The 13355-nt window shown below is 52.4% G+C and overlaps 7 protein-coding genes across 7 annotated transcripts; 3 read left to right on the forward strand and 4 right to left on the reverse strand.

Annotated features, from left to right (window-relative positions):
- Positions 1–328: 328 nt before the first annotated feature.
- Positions 329–755, forward strand: BDV38DRAFT_278462 (CVNH domain-containing protein; the record flags this gene model as incomplete). Its single annotated transcript, XM_032058725.1, has 3 exons — positions 329–470; positions 521–690; positions 747–755. 3 exons carry the CDS (start codon positions 329–331, stop codon positions 753–755), a joined length of 321 nt encoding a protein of 106 aa, XP_031918359.1.
- A 1-nt stretch (position 756) lies between these two features.
- BDV38DRAFT_236279 (uncharacterized protein) lies at positions 757–1175 on the reverse strand. The gene has a single exon (XM_032053448.1). The coding sequence runs from the start codon at positions 1106–1108 to the stop codon at positions 761–763; it is 348 nt and encodes a 115-aa protein (XP_031918360.1). The 5' UTR covers positions 1109–1175; the 3' UTR covers positions 757–760.
- Positions 1176–2582: 1407 nt separating this feature from the next.
- BDV38DRAFT_278463 (GFA family protein) lies at positions 2583–3011 on the forward strand (the record flags this gene model as incomplete). Its single annotated transcript, XM_032058726.1, has 1 exon — positions 2583–3011. The coding sequence occupies one exon, from the start codon at positions 2583–2585 to the stop codon at positions 3009–3011; it is 429 nt and encodes a 142-aa protein (XP_031918361.1).
- Positions 3012–3180: 169 nt separating this feature from the next.
- On the reverse strand, positions 3181–5431 carry BDV38DRAFT_152907 (retromer subunit VPS17). Its single transcript, XM_032051661.1, has 3 exons — positions 4784–5431; positions 4268–4721; positions 3181–4213 (listed from the first exon to the last, which is right to left on the reverse strand). The coding sequence occupies exons 1-3, from the start codon at positions 5228–5230 to the stop codon at positions 3351–3353; spliced, it is 1764 nt and encodes a 587-aa protein (XP_031918362.1). The 5' UTR covers positions 5231–5431; the 3' UTR covers positions 3181–3350.
- Positions 5432–5488: 57 nt separating this feature from the next.
- BDV38DRAFT_236283 (mitochondrial elongation factor MEF2) lies at positions 5489–8536 on the forward strand. The gene has a single exon (XM_032053449.1). It carries the CDS (start codon positions 5697–5699, stop codon positions 8424–8426), a length of 2730 nt encoding a protein of 909 aa, XP_031918363.1. The 5' UTR covers positions 5489–5696; the 3' UTR covers positions 8427–8536.
- Positions 8537–8545: 9 nt separating this feature from the next.
- On the reverse strand, positions 8546–10876 carry BDV38DRAFT_152984 (GTPase-activating protein GCS1). Its single transcript, XM_032051662.1, has 4 exons — positions 10265–10876; positions 10115–10183; positions 9292–10002; positions 8546–9225 (listed from the first exon to the last, which is right to left on the reverse strand). Exons 1-4 carry the CDS (start codon positions 10304–10306, stop codon positions 8887–8889), a joined length of 1161 nt encoding a protein of 386 aa, XP_031918364.1. The 5' UTR covers positions 10307–10876; the 3' UTR covers positions 8546–8886.
- A 455-nt stretch (positions 10877–11331) lies between these two features.
- Positions 11332–12822, reverse strand: BDV38DRAFT_278467 (RNA recognition motif domain-containing protein; the record flags this gene model as incomplete). Its single annotated transcript, XM_032058727.1, has 4 exons — positions 11332–11667; positions 11721–11963; positions 12023–12329; positions 12608–12822. 4 exons carry the CDS (start codon positions 12820–12822, stop codon positions 11332–11334), a joined length of 1101 nt encoding a protein of 366 aa, XP_031918365.1.
- Between the last annotated feature and the right edge of the window lie 533 nt (positions 12823–13355).

The raw sequence follows: 13355 nt of genomic DNA on the forward strand, positions 1-13355 counted from the left end.
CGTCCTGTAGTGGGTCTATTTGATTGAAGCTCGCTCTAACAGCTGAAACTTAGCGGATAGAACACTGTGACATCATGTATACAGTTCAGCTGAGTACATCTGAGGCTGAAGAACATATCGTGGACAGCTCTCCTCCTATCGAATAATTTCTCGCGGGGCTCAGATGGCGTCATTAAGCCAGCTGTACAAGAGCCACGACATCAGCTGAGAGGAGGATAAAGGTATATAAGGGCTCTTCGTGTCCCGTAAATTTCCCTTCATTTCCAGGCAGAATTACTATTGCTTTCACCTTCATCTCATACTGCATATCAGCTCCCAATCTATCATCATGTCTTTCCTCGAGTCTTCCCGCAACATCAGAATCGAAAACGTGGAGAATGCAACCTGGCTCTTTTGCGAAGCCCAGGCAGAGGATGGCACATGGCAGCCGGCCGATATCAACCTCGATGAGGTGATCGGCAACGATGATGGTTTGTGTCCTACCTTCACATCTGATGAAGAAGGCTGACACTCTGGAAAGGCTGGTTTAGCCGTAACACCGCTGGATTTACCGAGAGCGCTGAAGAAATCTTCTTTCAAGACGGCTGGCTTACAGCCAACTTGCCCAGGCGTGATGGTAGTTACCGTGATCGTCAGGGTATCGACCTCGGCCTCCACATTACCAACGTTAACGGTAACCTGGAGTGGTATGTAAGTATTAAGAATCATCACCCGGGTTCCTTGGACAGTCGCTGATTTCTACTCAGGGACAATAAATGCATCAACCTCGATGCATACAGATATGCGAGATTGTTAGATGAATCAAATGAATGGTCTCTAAAACGGACATCCCACCGTAGCTCAATGCTAACCGTATCAAGTTATTGAAACGTAGTAACCGCAGCTGAATTGTAGCATCAGTAATGCAGTTGTGTGTAGATTCGATACTGCTGTAATAATCCGGAAGAGAGTCTAGTGAGAAAGCGATCAATTTCGAGGATGGACTGGTCAGAGTCAGTTTGGGAGGAGTGAAAATGCCCCTCAGGCAGCCACCCAACGACAGGACACTGACCCCAACGAACAACGGAACTCGCCTCTCTGGCACGCTAGGACCTAAGACTAAGACCATCTCCCTCTATCAGGCATGCATGCCTGACGCCTATCATAGTCCGTCGAGCCATCCGATCCCCCCACCCCCAGCCATAGTCCTCAGGTATCTAAATGACTATATTCTTGCAGTAACGCCTCTACTTCCCAGAGCCTTCGTGATAAGAAGATAAGATATGTCGCAAAAGGTTGCTCTGGAGGCGTTCAAAGTCTCATATAAACATAATTTGGTTAATACAGGTATGCGCATATGCCTATATTGAAAGTATTAATTCTCATCCAAATTGCAGATAGCAAGCCCGACAATATCCTCTCAAAGTATGACCACTGGTAGTGAATTATACGCTTTAAGAATATCTACCTGGTAGACCGTGGAAGTATGGTGTCTGCCAATTCAGCATATACTAAATATGGCGACTTGATTGGAACACCTATATAGAGGAGCCTTGAAGCATATCTTTAACTTGACTGGTAGCGGGGCCGCCAGTAACGGGTATATGGTTGTTTGGCACAATCCTTGAAAAGTATCATATAGCCTTTGAGAAGATGAAAAAAGAAAGAAAGAAAAAAAAAGAGGCTCATAGATAGTGAAAGCATTGAATCGGCGATATTCGGCTACAGCAGAAAGCATAATGAGTGAAAAATTCGCACGAGGATGTATCCTCCTTTGCCGCAAGTAAGCTGCAACCCTAGACCAAAACTCGCCTTTGTCCGCATTGCTTTACAACTATGTGCAGCCCTGGTGAATGGTGCCCTTGATACTATCGGTCCTTTCCAGAATTGGAGTGTCATCAAAGCTAGAGCTTACTTAGTTTCGTATCCCCCTTTTTCTAGATCGCAGCCCATTGTCCCTCATGAAATTTTGGCTATAGCGAGAGGATATACTTGCCTTCATTAACAAGATACCGGGTTATGAGTATGTCCAAGAACACTTGACGGCTGCGCAAATGTAACCCAAAGAAGTGGGCTAGCAGAGAAGAACTAAGAAGTGAATATCTGATCCTGTTACATGTCTCCAAACTCAGGGGGGGACTGCGTCCCGTGTTTCTTTGTCTTTCTCAAGATACTATACGTAGATATGGTTTCCTTATCCGATCAGCCTTGAAGAAGTTTGTGGTGCCAAGCCCTAATGCATGATCCAGAATCCATTCATTATTTCATACATCAAATCCGTAGCAGCCAATCAAGAGAACCAAACATGAGTATGGGACCCTCCCAGTCGCGCCCCAGACCTCAATATATATCATTACAACCTCTTACTATTGTCTTCAGCACAGATTCCTTTTACGACAATGGGCTCTCCCCCCGAAGATCGTAGAACAATAGCCCAGCAAACCCTTCAACACAAAGAATTTATACGAGCTACTCACCCCCGATCGCATCCTCTCAAAGGCCTCACCAAATCTTTGTATCACCACTGAATCCACCTCGAGCGCCTGCAAAGACGAAACAGAAAAGGCTAGGGGGTGTACGACCGCGAAACAAAGAAAAAAAAAATGGAAGCCACCACCTTAACTGGCACCTGCGCCTGCGAGCACATAACCTACACAGCGAGCGTCCTGCCCACGAAGCTCACAAACTGCCACTGCACAACCTGCCGCAAACAATCCGGCGGACCCTACCAGACCTGGGCACTCTTTTCTGCGACGAGCATCACCTGGACCCACGAGGAGCAGACAAAACGACGATCTAGCGATTGCGCTACGCGCGGGTTCTGTCCCCAGTGTGGATCGAGTATCAGTATGGTGTATGACTCGGAGCCGAGCGGATTGTACATTGCCGCGGGTACAATCGATGATTTCGACAGGGTGGTTCCGAAGCCCTGTGCACATTTCTTTGTGAAGGAGAAGGCAGCGTGGTTCCAGTTACCGAATGATGGGTTTGTGAGGTTTAGTGATGGAGTTACTCGAGGAAGGCGTTATTGACATGGATTGCTGGACGTGGAGTTGTTGGATATTGTACATGGAGTTCCGGCGGATTAGGGCATGTTTTGAGTGTATATATACCTATTTGTTTATCATATGGAGATGCGGATTCATCCACTACGCAGGTCACAGAGATGGCAGAACATCATAAACAGATCCGAGAGAAATCTCGAGCGCAAATACAACGACAAAAAGGGAGAAAGCACATCGAACATCATCGAACGCAATTTGAGGCTGAAACAATCTTCGTCCCGGACTCAACGGGTTGATCACTTAAAAAGGAACGGCGGTCACAGGGGAATCTCACAATCATGAATATCCGTAATTTACAGGAGAATTTCAGAAGGTGCTAGTCGCTAGCCGGCTCGCCGCGTTGCGGGCATCCAGTCGATCCTCATCATCTTCCTCGACAACGGAACTGACGCCACTAGGGGACCGCAACCTTCCCTTGCCCTGCCCATTCACCTCTTCATCGGCCTCCGAAGTAGGCGAGGCCAAACTGCCACTCATGCTGCGCCCAAGGCCTTCGCTGCGACGAGGGATACCGCTCCACGCGTCGCCCTTGGGTCCCTGACTTGAACCGAGGTTGGGCCGCCGCACTGTCGGGTGTGATTCACGGCCCAGTCGGCTCAGCCCCCCAGACGAATCGATTGCCCGGATATCTGGTCGAACACTCTCCAGGGTTGCCAGGGTACGGCGCTCGGCATCAATCTGACGCAGTGTGTACTCACGTAGGCTGGCCAAGAGGTCACTTGTGGTCCGGTCGAACCAGCGACGCTTCTCCTGAAGTAGGTTCGACGTTACCCGGTGTGTCCGCTTTGTAAGGTAGTCTTCATGGCTCTGAGCCTCGTCCAGAGCATTGATTGCTTCATCGACTTTATCGGGACGAACAGAAGAGCTGACTTTCAGCCGGTCTGCTGCAGCGCGCTTGCTGCGGGTGACTTGTTGAGCTTGAATCAAATCTCGAAGCAAAATGTGGCGGTTAGTAAGGGTCTCCTTGACAATAAAAGCGTCGGACGAGTGATAATTCAGCGGCTCCCCAATGGTCGTCGCCTCTGCGGTAGCCTGGACTGCGTGATAATCCCCAACTGTCTGAACGACCTTTCCCAATTTCCGGTAAGCATTGGCCAGGCCCGGGTGCGTCTCTTGTACATGCATCTGCCCCAGCTTTACGCCAAAGTCTGATTCGGCAAGGCCGAGCCCTAAAGTACTTTATTAGTTGGCGTCATTACACCACAGCGCTCCCGCTCACGTACCTCGTCGGCCCTTGACCACGCGGTCCACTTTGTGACTAGCATCCATGCTTCCTAGATAGAACATCTTCACTACAGGTCGCGCGTTCTGTAGTTCAGGCGTATCATCCGGGGGCGGTGCGAACTGCTTCAAGACCTTTCTCCGCATACCTGTCGCAGGCTGCTTCATCCGAACAACCGGACTATAACCGAAATCGCTCTCAACGAATAGAACAACTTCATCATCCTGCATCAGAACCTCATTACCCAAGACGGTGTTCAGCCATTTCTGCATGGACGCCTTCACGCGAATCTCATCCTCTTCAGTTCCTGCGCCGGCGGGGGTCAATGGAGGAGGCACCGCAGGAACCATCGCCTCGGGGTTCGCCGACATCAAATGTTCGGCGAGCTTAGTAAATTCTGCATGGGTACGGCGGACATCGCGATATTGAGTGGTTCTAAATTTGGGAATATTGGTCTGTGCATAGGGAAGTTAGTTGCGATTACGGTGGACAACCATCGAATAAGGAGCTTGCTCACGTGAACATCAAAACGCAGAACGGGATCCTTTTTGCCTGTCCTCTCTAAGCTCGTAATCTTCGCCTGAATTTTGTATAGAGGCGCTGGTCTGGCATGCTGTCTGGCCCCAGTTTGATACCTAGCGGGGATCTGAGACTGAGGTTGCTGGGCATATTGTTGCTGTTGCGCGGCATACTGTGATTGCTCATTATGGTAATCTGGATCGCCTAGCTGTGCGCTTTGTAGTCTTTCCGAGAGGTCGGGTGACTCGGTCTGTTCCTCCCCGGTAGGCAGAGCACTTTCGGGCTGGGATTCCCTGTCGGTATCGTACGGAGGTGGAGCTAACGGATCGGAAAGAATGTCGTTGGTACTCGAGGGAGGAAACGCGGTTTGGGTAGGCCGGGGGGAAGCCCAAGGAGAGGTACCTGCGGGGTGGTCGGGGTCCTGCGATATAGCGGAGTAGTCCATGGCTATCTGGCTTTGCTGGGGTGGATGGAGAATAGTATGGCTCCGACGGGGACCACGTCTGCACCGCAGACACACAAATATTAGCGACACATTTTCGTAATGTTACCGTGACGAGTTTATGAGACCTACCTGTATCCCCTCAGAAAAACAATTGAGAGCCGCAGGGTACTGTGACGGGGAAATTAAGGATGCGGGAGTGTGGAGTGGGAGGCAGAAGGAATATGGAATGTCAACCCGAAGAGACAGACCAGCCGAAAGGTTACGTCGTTGCTGCCTCCGACACCTGATTGGCCAGGCATCCACATCAGTGACATCCGACATTTGGAGAACTTCATTTTTCCAGCTGTACCTACGCAGACGTCTCTGAAGGGCCCCACTTGTTAGTTTCTTGCTTGTAATATAACATGCGTACAAGCGGATAAACTGTGCCAATCGATAATCAGGTGTTACAGGGGGAATTGCGATCATGGTCGCGGCTCCTCTCTTGCGCGCTCACCAAGCAGCGCGACTCCAATCAATGTCTATCAGCCGGCTCGGGCTCAATCCACATGTAATCAAAAGTGCCGGACGGTTACACCTGCTTCGGGGTAGTGGATTCTCAACTTCTACTTCCAAATGGCAAGCGGAGGTCCTCGATCGAACCAGAAACATTGGTATCATCGCCCACATCGATGCGGGCAAGACTACCACTACAGAGCGTATGCTCTATTACAGCGGATTTACAAGAAGGATTGGAGACGTGGATGAAGGCTCCACGGTCACCGACTTCCTTCCGGCTGAGCGCGCGCGAGGAATCACTATCCAATCTGCCGCTATTACCTTCCATTGGCCACCTCAAACTGCCGGTGATGGAAATACATCGCCGCAGGAGCCACAAACGCCAAGGTCTGCGTCATCTCATACCGTGAACCTCATTGACACCCCTGGACACGCGGACTTCACTTTTGAAGTCATGCGATCCTTACGCATTCTAGATGGTGCAGTATGCATTCTGGATGGTGTTGCCGGTGTCGAGGCTCAAACGGAGCAAGTCTGGCACCAAGCAAGTACCTACCGGATTCCCCGGATTGTTTACGTGAACAAGCTTGACAGAGATGGGGCCGCCTTTGGCCGGACAGTCCGAGAGGTTGCCTCCCGGCTGGGCGGATGGCCTGCTGTCTGTCAGATTCCCTGGTTCGAAGGAGGAAACGGACGTTTTATCGGTATTGCCGACGCTATCAATCTCCAAGGCCTTCGCTGGGAGGAAGGAGATGGCAAGTCTGTCAAGATGTTCAACCTTGAACTGCTGAGCAGCGAAGAGCCCCAGCTTGCACAGGAGCTCACGCGCGCAAGAGTTGCCCTCGTTGAACTGCTGAGTGAGCATGATGAAGCCATGGTGGAGAAGTTCTTCGACTGTGAAGAGGACCATTTAGCAGTTCCCGCGAATGACATTCTCGAGAGTCTGCGCAGATGTCTACTGGAGGAGCAGGGAAGGAAAATCATTCCCATCTTCGCCGGTGCTAGCTTTCGAAACATTGGTGTCCAGCCTCTACTCGACGCTGTCACGAATCTACTCCCTAGCCCTCCTGAGACTCCTGAACCAGAGGTCAGCATTGGCGGAGTTAAGGGTGGCCTCCGACACCTGCTTTCAGGAGATCTCCTAGTTGAACAAGGCGAGAAGGCAGCTTCTGTCAAGGGGAAGCACAAAAAGAAGTCAGCCATTCAAGCAGAGTCCCGCCACGCCATCGAAAAGCTCCAAGGCTGCGCCTTAGCCTTCAAGGTCGTCAACGACCCAAAGCGTGGTGTTCTGGTGTACGTCCGCGTCTATTCCGGCTCACTCGACCGAAACAGCGTCCTGTACAACACCAACCTGAATGTGTCAGAGCGGGCACCTCGTCTGTTGAAGATGTATGCGAACGACGCCGTCGAGGTTGACTCCATTCCCGAAGGCCACATCGGAGTCATCGCTGGTCTCAAACACACTCGAACTGGAGACACCCTGGTCACCTACTCCGGCAACAAAGCCACACCCCCTGAACCTCTCAACACCCTCCAACTCCGTCCGATCAACGTCCCACCCCCCGTCTTCTTCGCCAGCGTCGAACCCCACAGCCTAAGCGAAGAGAAGCGACTTCAAGAGTCTCTCGCGATGCTCCTCCGTGAGGATCCCAGCCTCCACGTCACCGTCGACGAAGACTCAGGCCAAACCCTCCTCAGCGGCATGGGCGAACTACACCTCGAAATCGCCCGAGACCGCCTCCTCAACGACCTCAAAGCCAAAGCCTCCATGGGCCGGATCGAAATCGGCTATCGTGAGTGTCCCCTCGGCGCCTCCGGCCCCGTAACCAAGATCTTCGACAAAGAAATCGCCGGCCGCAAAGGCAAAGCCGGCTGCACCGTAACCGTCGAACCCTTCGACCCCGAAGACACCATCACAGAACCCGGCCCATCGGCACTCTCCATTCAAACCACAGATGGCAACCAAATCATCATCCAAGCACCGGGGCTCGAAGTTGAAGTCAACAAAAAGGGCATCGAGGAGAGCCCCCTCCTGTCCCCAGGCCTAGATGTCCACGCCCTCCGCACAGCCCTCCAGAACGGTTGTCTCGCGGCTCTCGCCCGCGGTCCTCAATTCACCTTCCCCATGCACGGCACCCGCGTCACCCTCACCTTCGATCCAGCCGAACACCTCTTCGGCAACGAGTCCACCCCCTCCGCCATCTCCGCCGCAGCCCGTCTCGCAACCTCCTCCGCCCTCCGAGACCTTCCCTCCGCAGCGGGCACATCCCTCATGGAACCAGTCATGAACGTGATCATCAGCGTAGATGAAGCCAGTCTCGGCGCCGTCGTCCACGACATCTCTTCATCCCGTGGCGGCCACATCATCTCCCTGGACGAGGAAGTACCCCTCCCAACGACAGATATCGCCTCAAACCCAACAGACGATCTCCTTCCTCCCATTGACCCGAACAAGGTCTACGCCCCCCCTGATCCCTTCCAGTCGTCCACTGTGGGAATTGATCTCCCGACATCAACCAACAGACCCCGAACCATCACGGCCAAGGTACCCCTCAAGGAAATGGTCGGATATCTCAAACACCTGCGTAGTTTGAGCGCAGGACGCGGCACGTTCGTCATGAGCGTCGATCGGTTCGAGAAGATGAGTGCGCCGAGACAGAAGGCTGTGCTTGCCGAGCTGAGAGGTGACTTTTTCTAAGTGGTTCTTTAACTTGTGTGGCATTGCACAGTACTGTTACTCTACTCTGGATTGCAGTAACGGGAGTTATTTATGTAAGAACAAAATATAATGGGATAACTGTATAGTAGTATATCATTTGCAATGAGACGTCCGAGCGTCATGGAATGGGTGGTGAATCCAGCCCTGCTGAACAAGACTCCTTGCTGGTGTCTATACAATCTAAGCACGATCTAAATGAGGCATAGTAATAACCAAACCTCGTCACACAAGAATATAAATCAGCTCACCTACAACGATCCCCAAATGAACGGCAAGCAAACATTGTCGTCACGTCTAAAACACGCAAAAAGAGCACGGGCCCGAGCGATCCAACAGAAAAAGATATATATAACCATTTCCCGGAAACCGATGAAGAAAGGCGACAAAACACTAAATGCACTACGCTTCAGTTAAGTATTCTACAACTCCCAAAATAAAATCACCAATCATTGTCCCACTCATCCTTTTCCTTCGTGGTCGTTGACGATGCATTGCCTGTCGCGGCGCTGGAGGTCGGGCCAGGTTTCATGGCTGCAGTTCCGATGGCGCTGGACCGGGACGCATTTCTGCGGTGGTTGTCCTCTTGCGCGAGACTGGAAAAGTCGTCCCAGAAATCTTTGCGTTCGGGTTCGGCGCGACGACGACCGGCGTTGTTCTCGTCTGGGCCTTCTACGAATCGCTGGAATTGACCTGCCGCGCCGCGGGCGCCGACTTGGACGGTTTGACCAAGCTGGGTGGCATGTTGGCGGGCTTGGGCTGCGAAGTCGGATTCCGCTATCTGAGAAGATTTATGTTAGTGTGGAGCACTGGAGAAGGGGAGGATATTAAGAGAATAAGAACATACCGACTTAGCGGTAGGCTGAATATACGAGTCGTTCACAGTCTTCGCACCCTTTCCAACGGTAGACGTAAACCAACCGAACCCTTTGGTCAAGGCGGCCATGGGATCTTTCTGAAAATCGTCGAAACCGGGAATATTTCCTCCGGCGGTATTTCTCGACGGTCCCGATGAAGCTGGCAGACCACCACCAAATCCAGTGAACTTCCCACCCTGCGATGGTGGAACGGAGTCCGGTCGTGCGGCATTCTCCAAGCCCATTTTCGCAAAATATGCCTCGTTACGCTCTTTCCGTCCCCCGTCCATACCTCCAAATCCATCATGCGACGCAGGAGAGGCCCGACCCAGCGGTGTGCTTGATCGCGAAGAGGCGGGTTCAACGGCCGGTTTCTTCTTCGGTTGGGGTGGTTTCTGTCCCGGGACGTATTCTCGCCCCTCGACTTTGGCGGAGAGTCTCTCTTTCCATTCCTCGCCTACTTCGCCCTCATAGCGCTCTTTGATGGTTGAGTCTTCGAATGTACGGCCTTCGGACTGAGTGACGATGTGGTCATCGAAGAATGTCTTCCATGGTTCATTACCACCAAGCTCCATACGTTGGATCTCGGCGATCTTGAAGGCGTCCATGGTGATGGATCGGACGAAAGAGATGTGGACACCCAGGCCGCGGTGGGTGCCCGCGCAATTGAGACAGATGAATATTCCGAATTTAGGGGATGCCTGATAGACGCAAGGAAAAAAGGCCGAGACAGATTAGTGAAGGGTATGACAAGAGGTGGCTGTTGGAGGAGTAGGTGCAGGCATAGACGGAAATGTGTTGTAGGAGACGAACCCATTGTGGCGATGGCGCGCCGCAGTCGCAGCATTTATCGTTTCCGTTGGTTTTGGAGATTTGGAGGAGCTGGACACATTATCGCACAGATTAGACAGATCTAGGTTCATGACCCTGGCCGTGTCCTGGGTAATGATGGAGATGGCATACCTTCGCCTTCGTCTCCGGATCTACCTCCCACATTTTCGACATGATGAATAATGAGATATGCTGATCGAGTCAAGCGGGAAAATACGAGATATAATGAGGAAGGATAATTGATCTCAACCCTCCGTGCCTAAGGGGATGTTGTGGTGGCGCGAGGGTGAGGCAGTGTGGAGGTGGAATCGGCTGGAGCGCCGCCCCTCTCTGCCGTTAGTATTTATGCCGGTCTGTCTGTCTCCGCACCGAAGTCCAGAGAAGTATGCGAGATCCCAGTCGGTTCGATAGTCCTGTCTTTGTCGCCCTCCTCTCTGTAAGGTAAGGTTAAAGCACGGAGAAAAGCCCCAAGGTGCCGCAAGTTCAAGTGTCAAGGTGGTGGTGATGAGGTGGTTTTGGCAGTTAATTGACACTGCCAAGAGGGAAAATCAGGCTTAATTGGCCTCAATTACGGAGATCACTGCAGAGTTCCACTTTTGCGTGCTGTTCCTATGGCACCTGTGGAGTCCAATGAATGATACTCTTTACTTAAAAGAGAGAACACGAGGGTATCTCAGATATGAACGCTTTCGCTCATCTACAGCGGGACATGTTCTATTATCAGTCATGGGAGGCACCAGGAAACAATCACTACAAGGCCAGCCTTGCGGCTAATCAATCATAAACTAAATGGTTGCTAAGATACAAGATAGCAGAAAGGCAATAGTCGTTAGCAAAAGGTCACGTCTCCGTGAAAACCACACATTACGGTGTCTCTCGTCGCTCCAGTCGCACGAATGCCTCGCGGCAGTTTCGTGCGCAAAAAAACATAGGAAATAATGAATGCCTCATCCTCATGATAAATTCGTCCCCTATGACCGCTTCGAACGGGAATGATATTTTCATAACGTTTGCGTTTTGTAGTTGGCCTCGCTGTCTTTTTTACCTTTTTTTTGGACTTTTGTAAAAACGCTCCTCGACGGCAGAGTATGACGTTATCATGCGTACGAAGGTCCTTTTTCTCTTCCTCCAACAAATCTCGACTATACAAGGGGCATGTCGAGATCTGTGATTCGTTCTGGTTGAGAACGGCTTGTCATTTAAGCAGCGGCCGGAGCAGCGTTCTCCTGTGCCGGAGCTTCGGTTGCCGGCTCAATCTTCTCAGCGTCGGTAGCGGGCACGGCAACAGCATCGTCTTCCTTGCCGGGGCTGTCGATGGCGACCTTGACGGCAATCTCACGACCCTCGATCTCCTTGCCATTCATCTCCTTCACGGCCTTCTCCTGGAGCTCCTCAGAGCCAAGAGTGACGAAACCAAAGCCACGGCCCTTACGGCGCTCGTTGCGGGCCTGGAGCTTCTTGATCATAAAGCGGGGAATGGGACGCAGAGCGATCTTAGCGGAAACGGGCGAGTAGGCGGCGAAGATCTCCTTGAGCTGCAGGGCGGATTAGCGACCAAAACTCAAAAAACCAACAAGAATATACACACCTTGTCCTCACTCAGATCATAAGGAAGGTTGGCAACCATGACCTTGGTCTTGGAAGGAATTCCATCCTCAGGGGGGCCGCGCTGCTTCTGGGGGCGGGCACGAGGCTTAGCAGCCTGTTTACCAGACTCAGAGGTAGCAGCAGCTTCAGTCTGGTTGGTAGTCTCAGTCAGAGGAGCGGCCTGAGCTGGGACGTTGGTAGGCTCAGCGGGAGCAGCAGCCTGGCCATTCTGGGGCTGGTTCTGCTATGGAAGAAGTTAGTGTCTCAAGAATCTAACGTTCCTTCTGGGATTAGTGAACATACAGCACGGCCTCCGCGACCGAGGCGACCTCCACGACCGCGGCCGCGGCCGCGGCCACGGCCACGACCTCCGGTCCTCCTGCGGCCCTCATTGCCACTGGCACCCTCACCGCCACTTACAGCACCCTCGGCCTTGGCCTCGGCAGGCTCGGGCTTGTGGGCCAGCTGAACAGAAACCTTGCGCTGGAGAATCTCCTTTCCAGAGAGTTCACCAATGGCAGAGGTAGCCTCGTGGGCAGTAGCAAGATCCACGAAGGCGTACCCAACAGGGCGGTTGGTACGAGGGTTCACAGGGATGGAGACACTTTCACTGTAACAATTGTGTATTAGCATCTAGCTTATGTCATTGTTGGTAATGCGAAGCACAGCTGGAACGCGCTTCTTCAGTGGTAGACATGCAATCGACTCATGGCAAGCCCTTCACAGAAGAAACTGAGAACACTCCTGTGGTAGTTGGGCACTACGGAAGCGGGATGGATGATGATCTCCTTGGCCTGCAACTAACACCGGCAGGCCAAGAAACCTTATGACCAAACAGAGGAACACCTTGACAAACAGGCGACGGGTAACTCGACATGGATGACTTACACCTTGTAGTTCTTGAAGAACTCCTTGAGCTCCCCCTCAGTGGTCGCATAAGCGAGATTCCCAATGTACAGCCGACGTCCCTCATCAGCACTGGCGGCAGCAGCATCGGTGGACTGCGCCGGAGCGGCAGGAGCAGTGCCGTTGGTAGTAGCCTCAGTGGCGGCGGGGGTGGCAGCGGCCTGGTTGTCGGCGTGGTTTTCGACGGCAGTAGACATCTTGATGGCTGAGATCACAAGGTCGAGAGTTGAAGATACTTGGTTGAGATCGCGAGTAAACCTGACCGGTTGTGTGTTGTCAAGGACTCAGGGTAGCTAAAGGCTGCCTGTACTTGAAACTCCTTGGAATGGATGGGTGGGAGTAACTTGAAGAGGGGGGAGGAGGAAAAGGGTAGCTTGGTGCCCTAGATACGTGTGGTTGACGGGGGAAATCCTTAGTTGAACACGATGGAGATTTGCCTTGAGAGGAAGGATGAAGTCGACGGGGCAGAAAGGAGAAGGAGAGAGAAAAAGGGCAGGCAGCGAGGGTGGCACGCTAAGCCGGGACGGGTAGGTGGTGGCCTCAGGTTGACGATGCCAGTGGTAATCACGACGTGTCATTAGTCACTTCGACACCCAACGGAGCTACGGGATTGGAAGGCGGCGGTCTGGCCAGTCTTCAGGCACCTTTGCCCACTCCGGGCTAGGGTCTCTCTTAGCGCTCACATCTGACATCACCGCCCGTTGTTCAGCAGAGTTTCTGCAACAAAACA

This window comes from Aspergillus pseudotamarii, assembly GCF_009193445.1.
Source record: "Aspergillus pseudotamarii strain CBS 117625 unplaced genomic scaffold BDV38scaffold_5, whole genome shotgun sequence".
NCBI classification, from domain to species: Eukaryota; Fungi; Ascomycota; class Eurotiomycetes; order Eurotiales; family Aspergillaceae; genus Aspergillus; species Aspergillus pseudotamarii.

Excerpts from the sequence above, each read along its gene's own strand:
- BDV38DRAFT_152907 (XM_032051661.1), bottom strand. The coding sequence starts at position 5,230 with ATGGACTACTCCGCTATATCGCAGGACCCCGACCACCCCGCAGGTACC. Across the intron at positions 4,722-4,783 it reads TTCTGCGTTTTGATGTTCAC|ACCAATATTCCCAAATTTAG; the intron begins GTGAGCAAGCTC and ends CCCTATGCACAG. Across the intron at positions 4,214-4,267 it reads CGTGGTCAAGGGCCGACGAG|GGCTCGGCCTTGCCGAATCA; the intron begins GTACGTGAGCGG and ends AAAGTACTTTAG.
- BDV38DRAFT_236283 (XM_032053449.1), top strand. The coding sequence starts at position 5,697 with ATGGTCGCGGCTCCTCTCTTGCGCGCTCACCAAGCAGCGCGACTCCAA.
- BDV38DRAFT_152984 (XM_032051662.1), bottom strand. The coding sequence starts at position 10,306 with ATGTCGAAAATGTGGGAGGTAGATCCGGAGACGAAGGCGAAG. Across the intron at positions 10,003-10,114 it reads GCGCGCCATCGCCACAATGG|GCATCCCCTAAATTCGGAAT; the intron begins GTTCGTCTCCTA and ends TGCGTCTATCAG. Across the intron at positions 9,226-9,291 it reads TTCAGCCTACCGCTAAGTCG|ATAGCGGAATCCGACTTCGC; the intron begins GTATGTTCTTAT and ends AAATCTTCTCAG.
- BDV38DRAFT_236279 (XM_032053448.1), bottom strand. The coding sequence starts at position 1,108 with ATGGTCTTAGTCTTAGGTCCTAGCGTGCCAGAGAGGCGAGTTCCGTTG.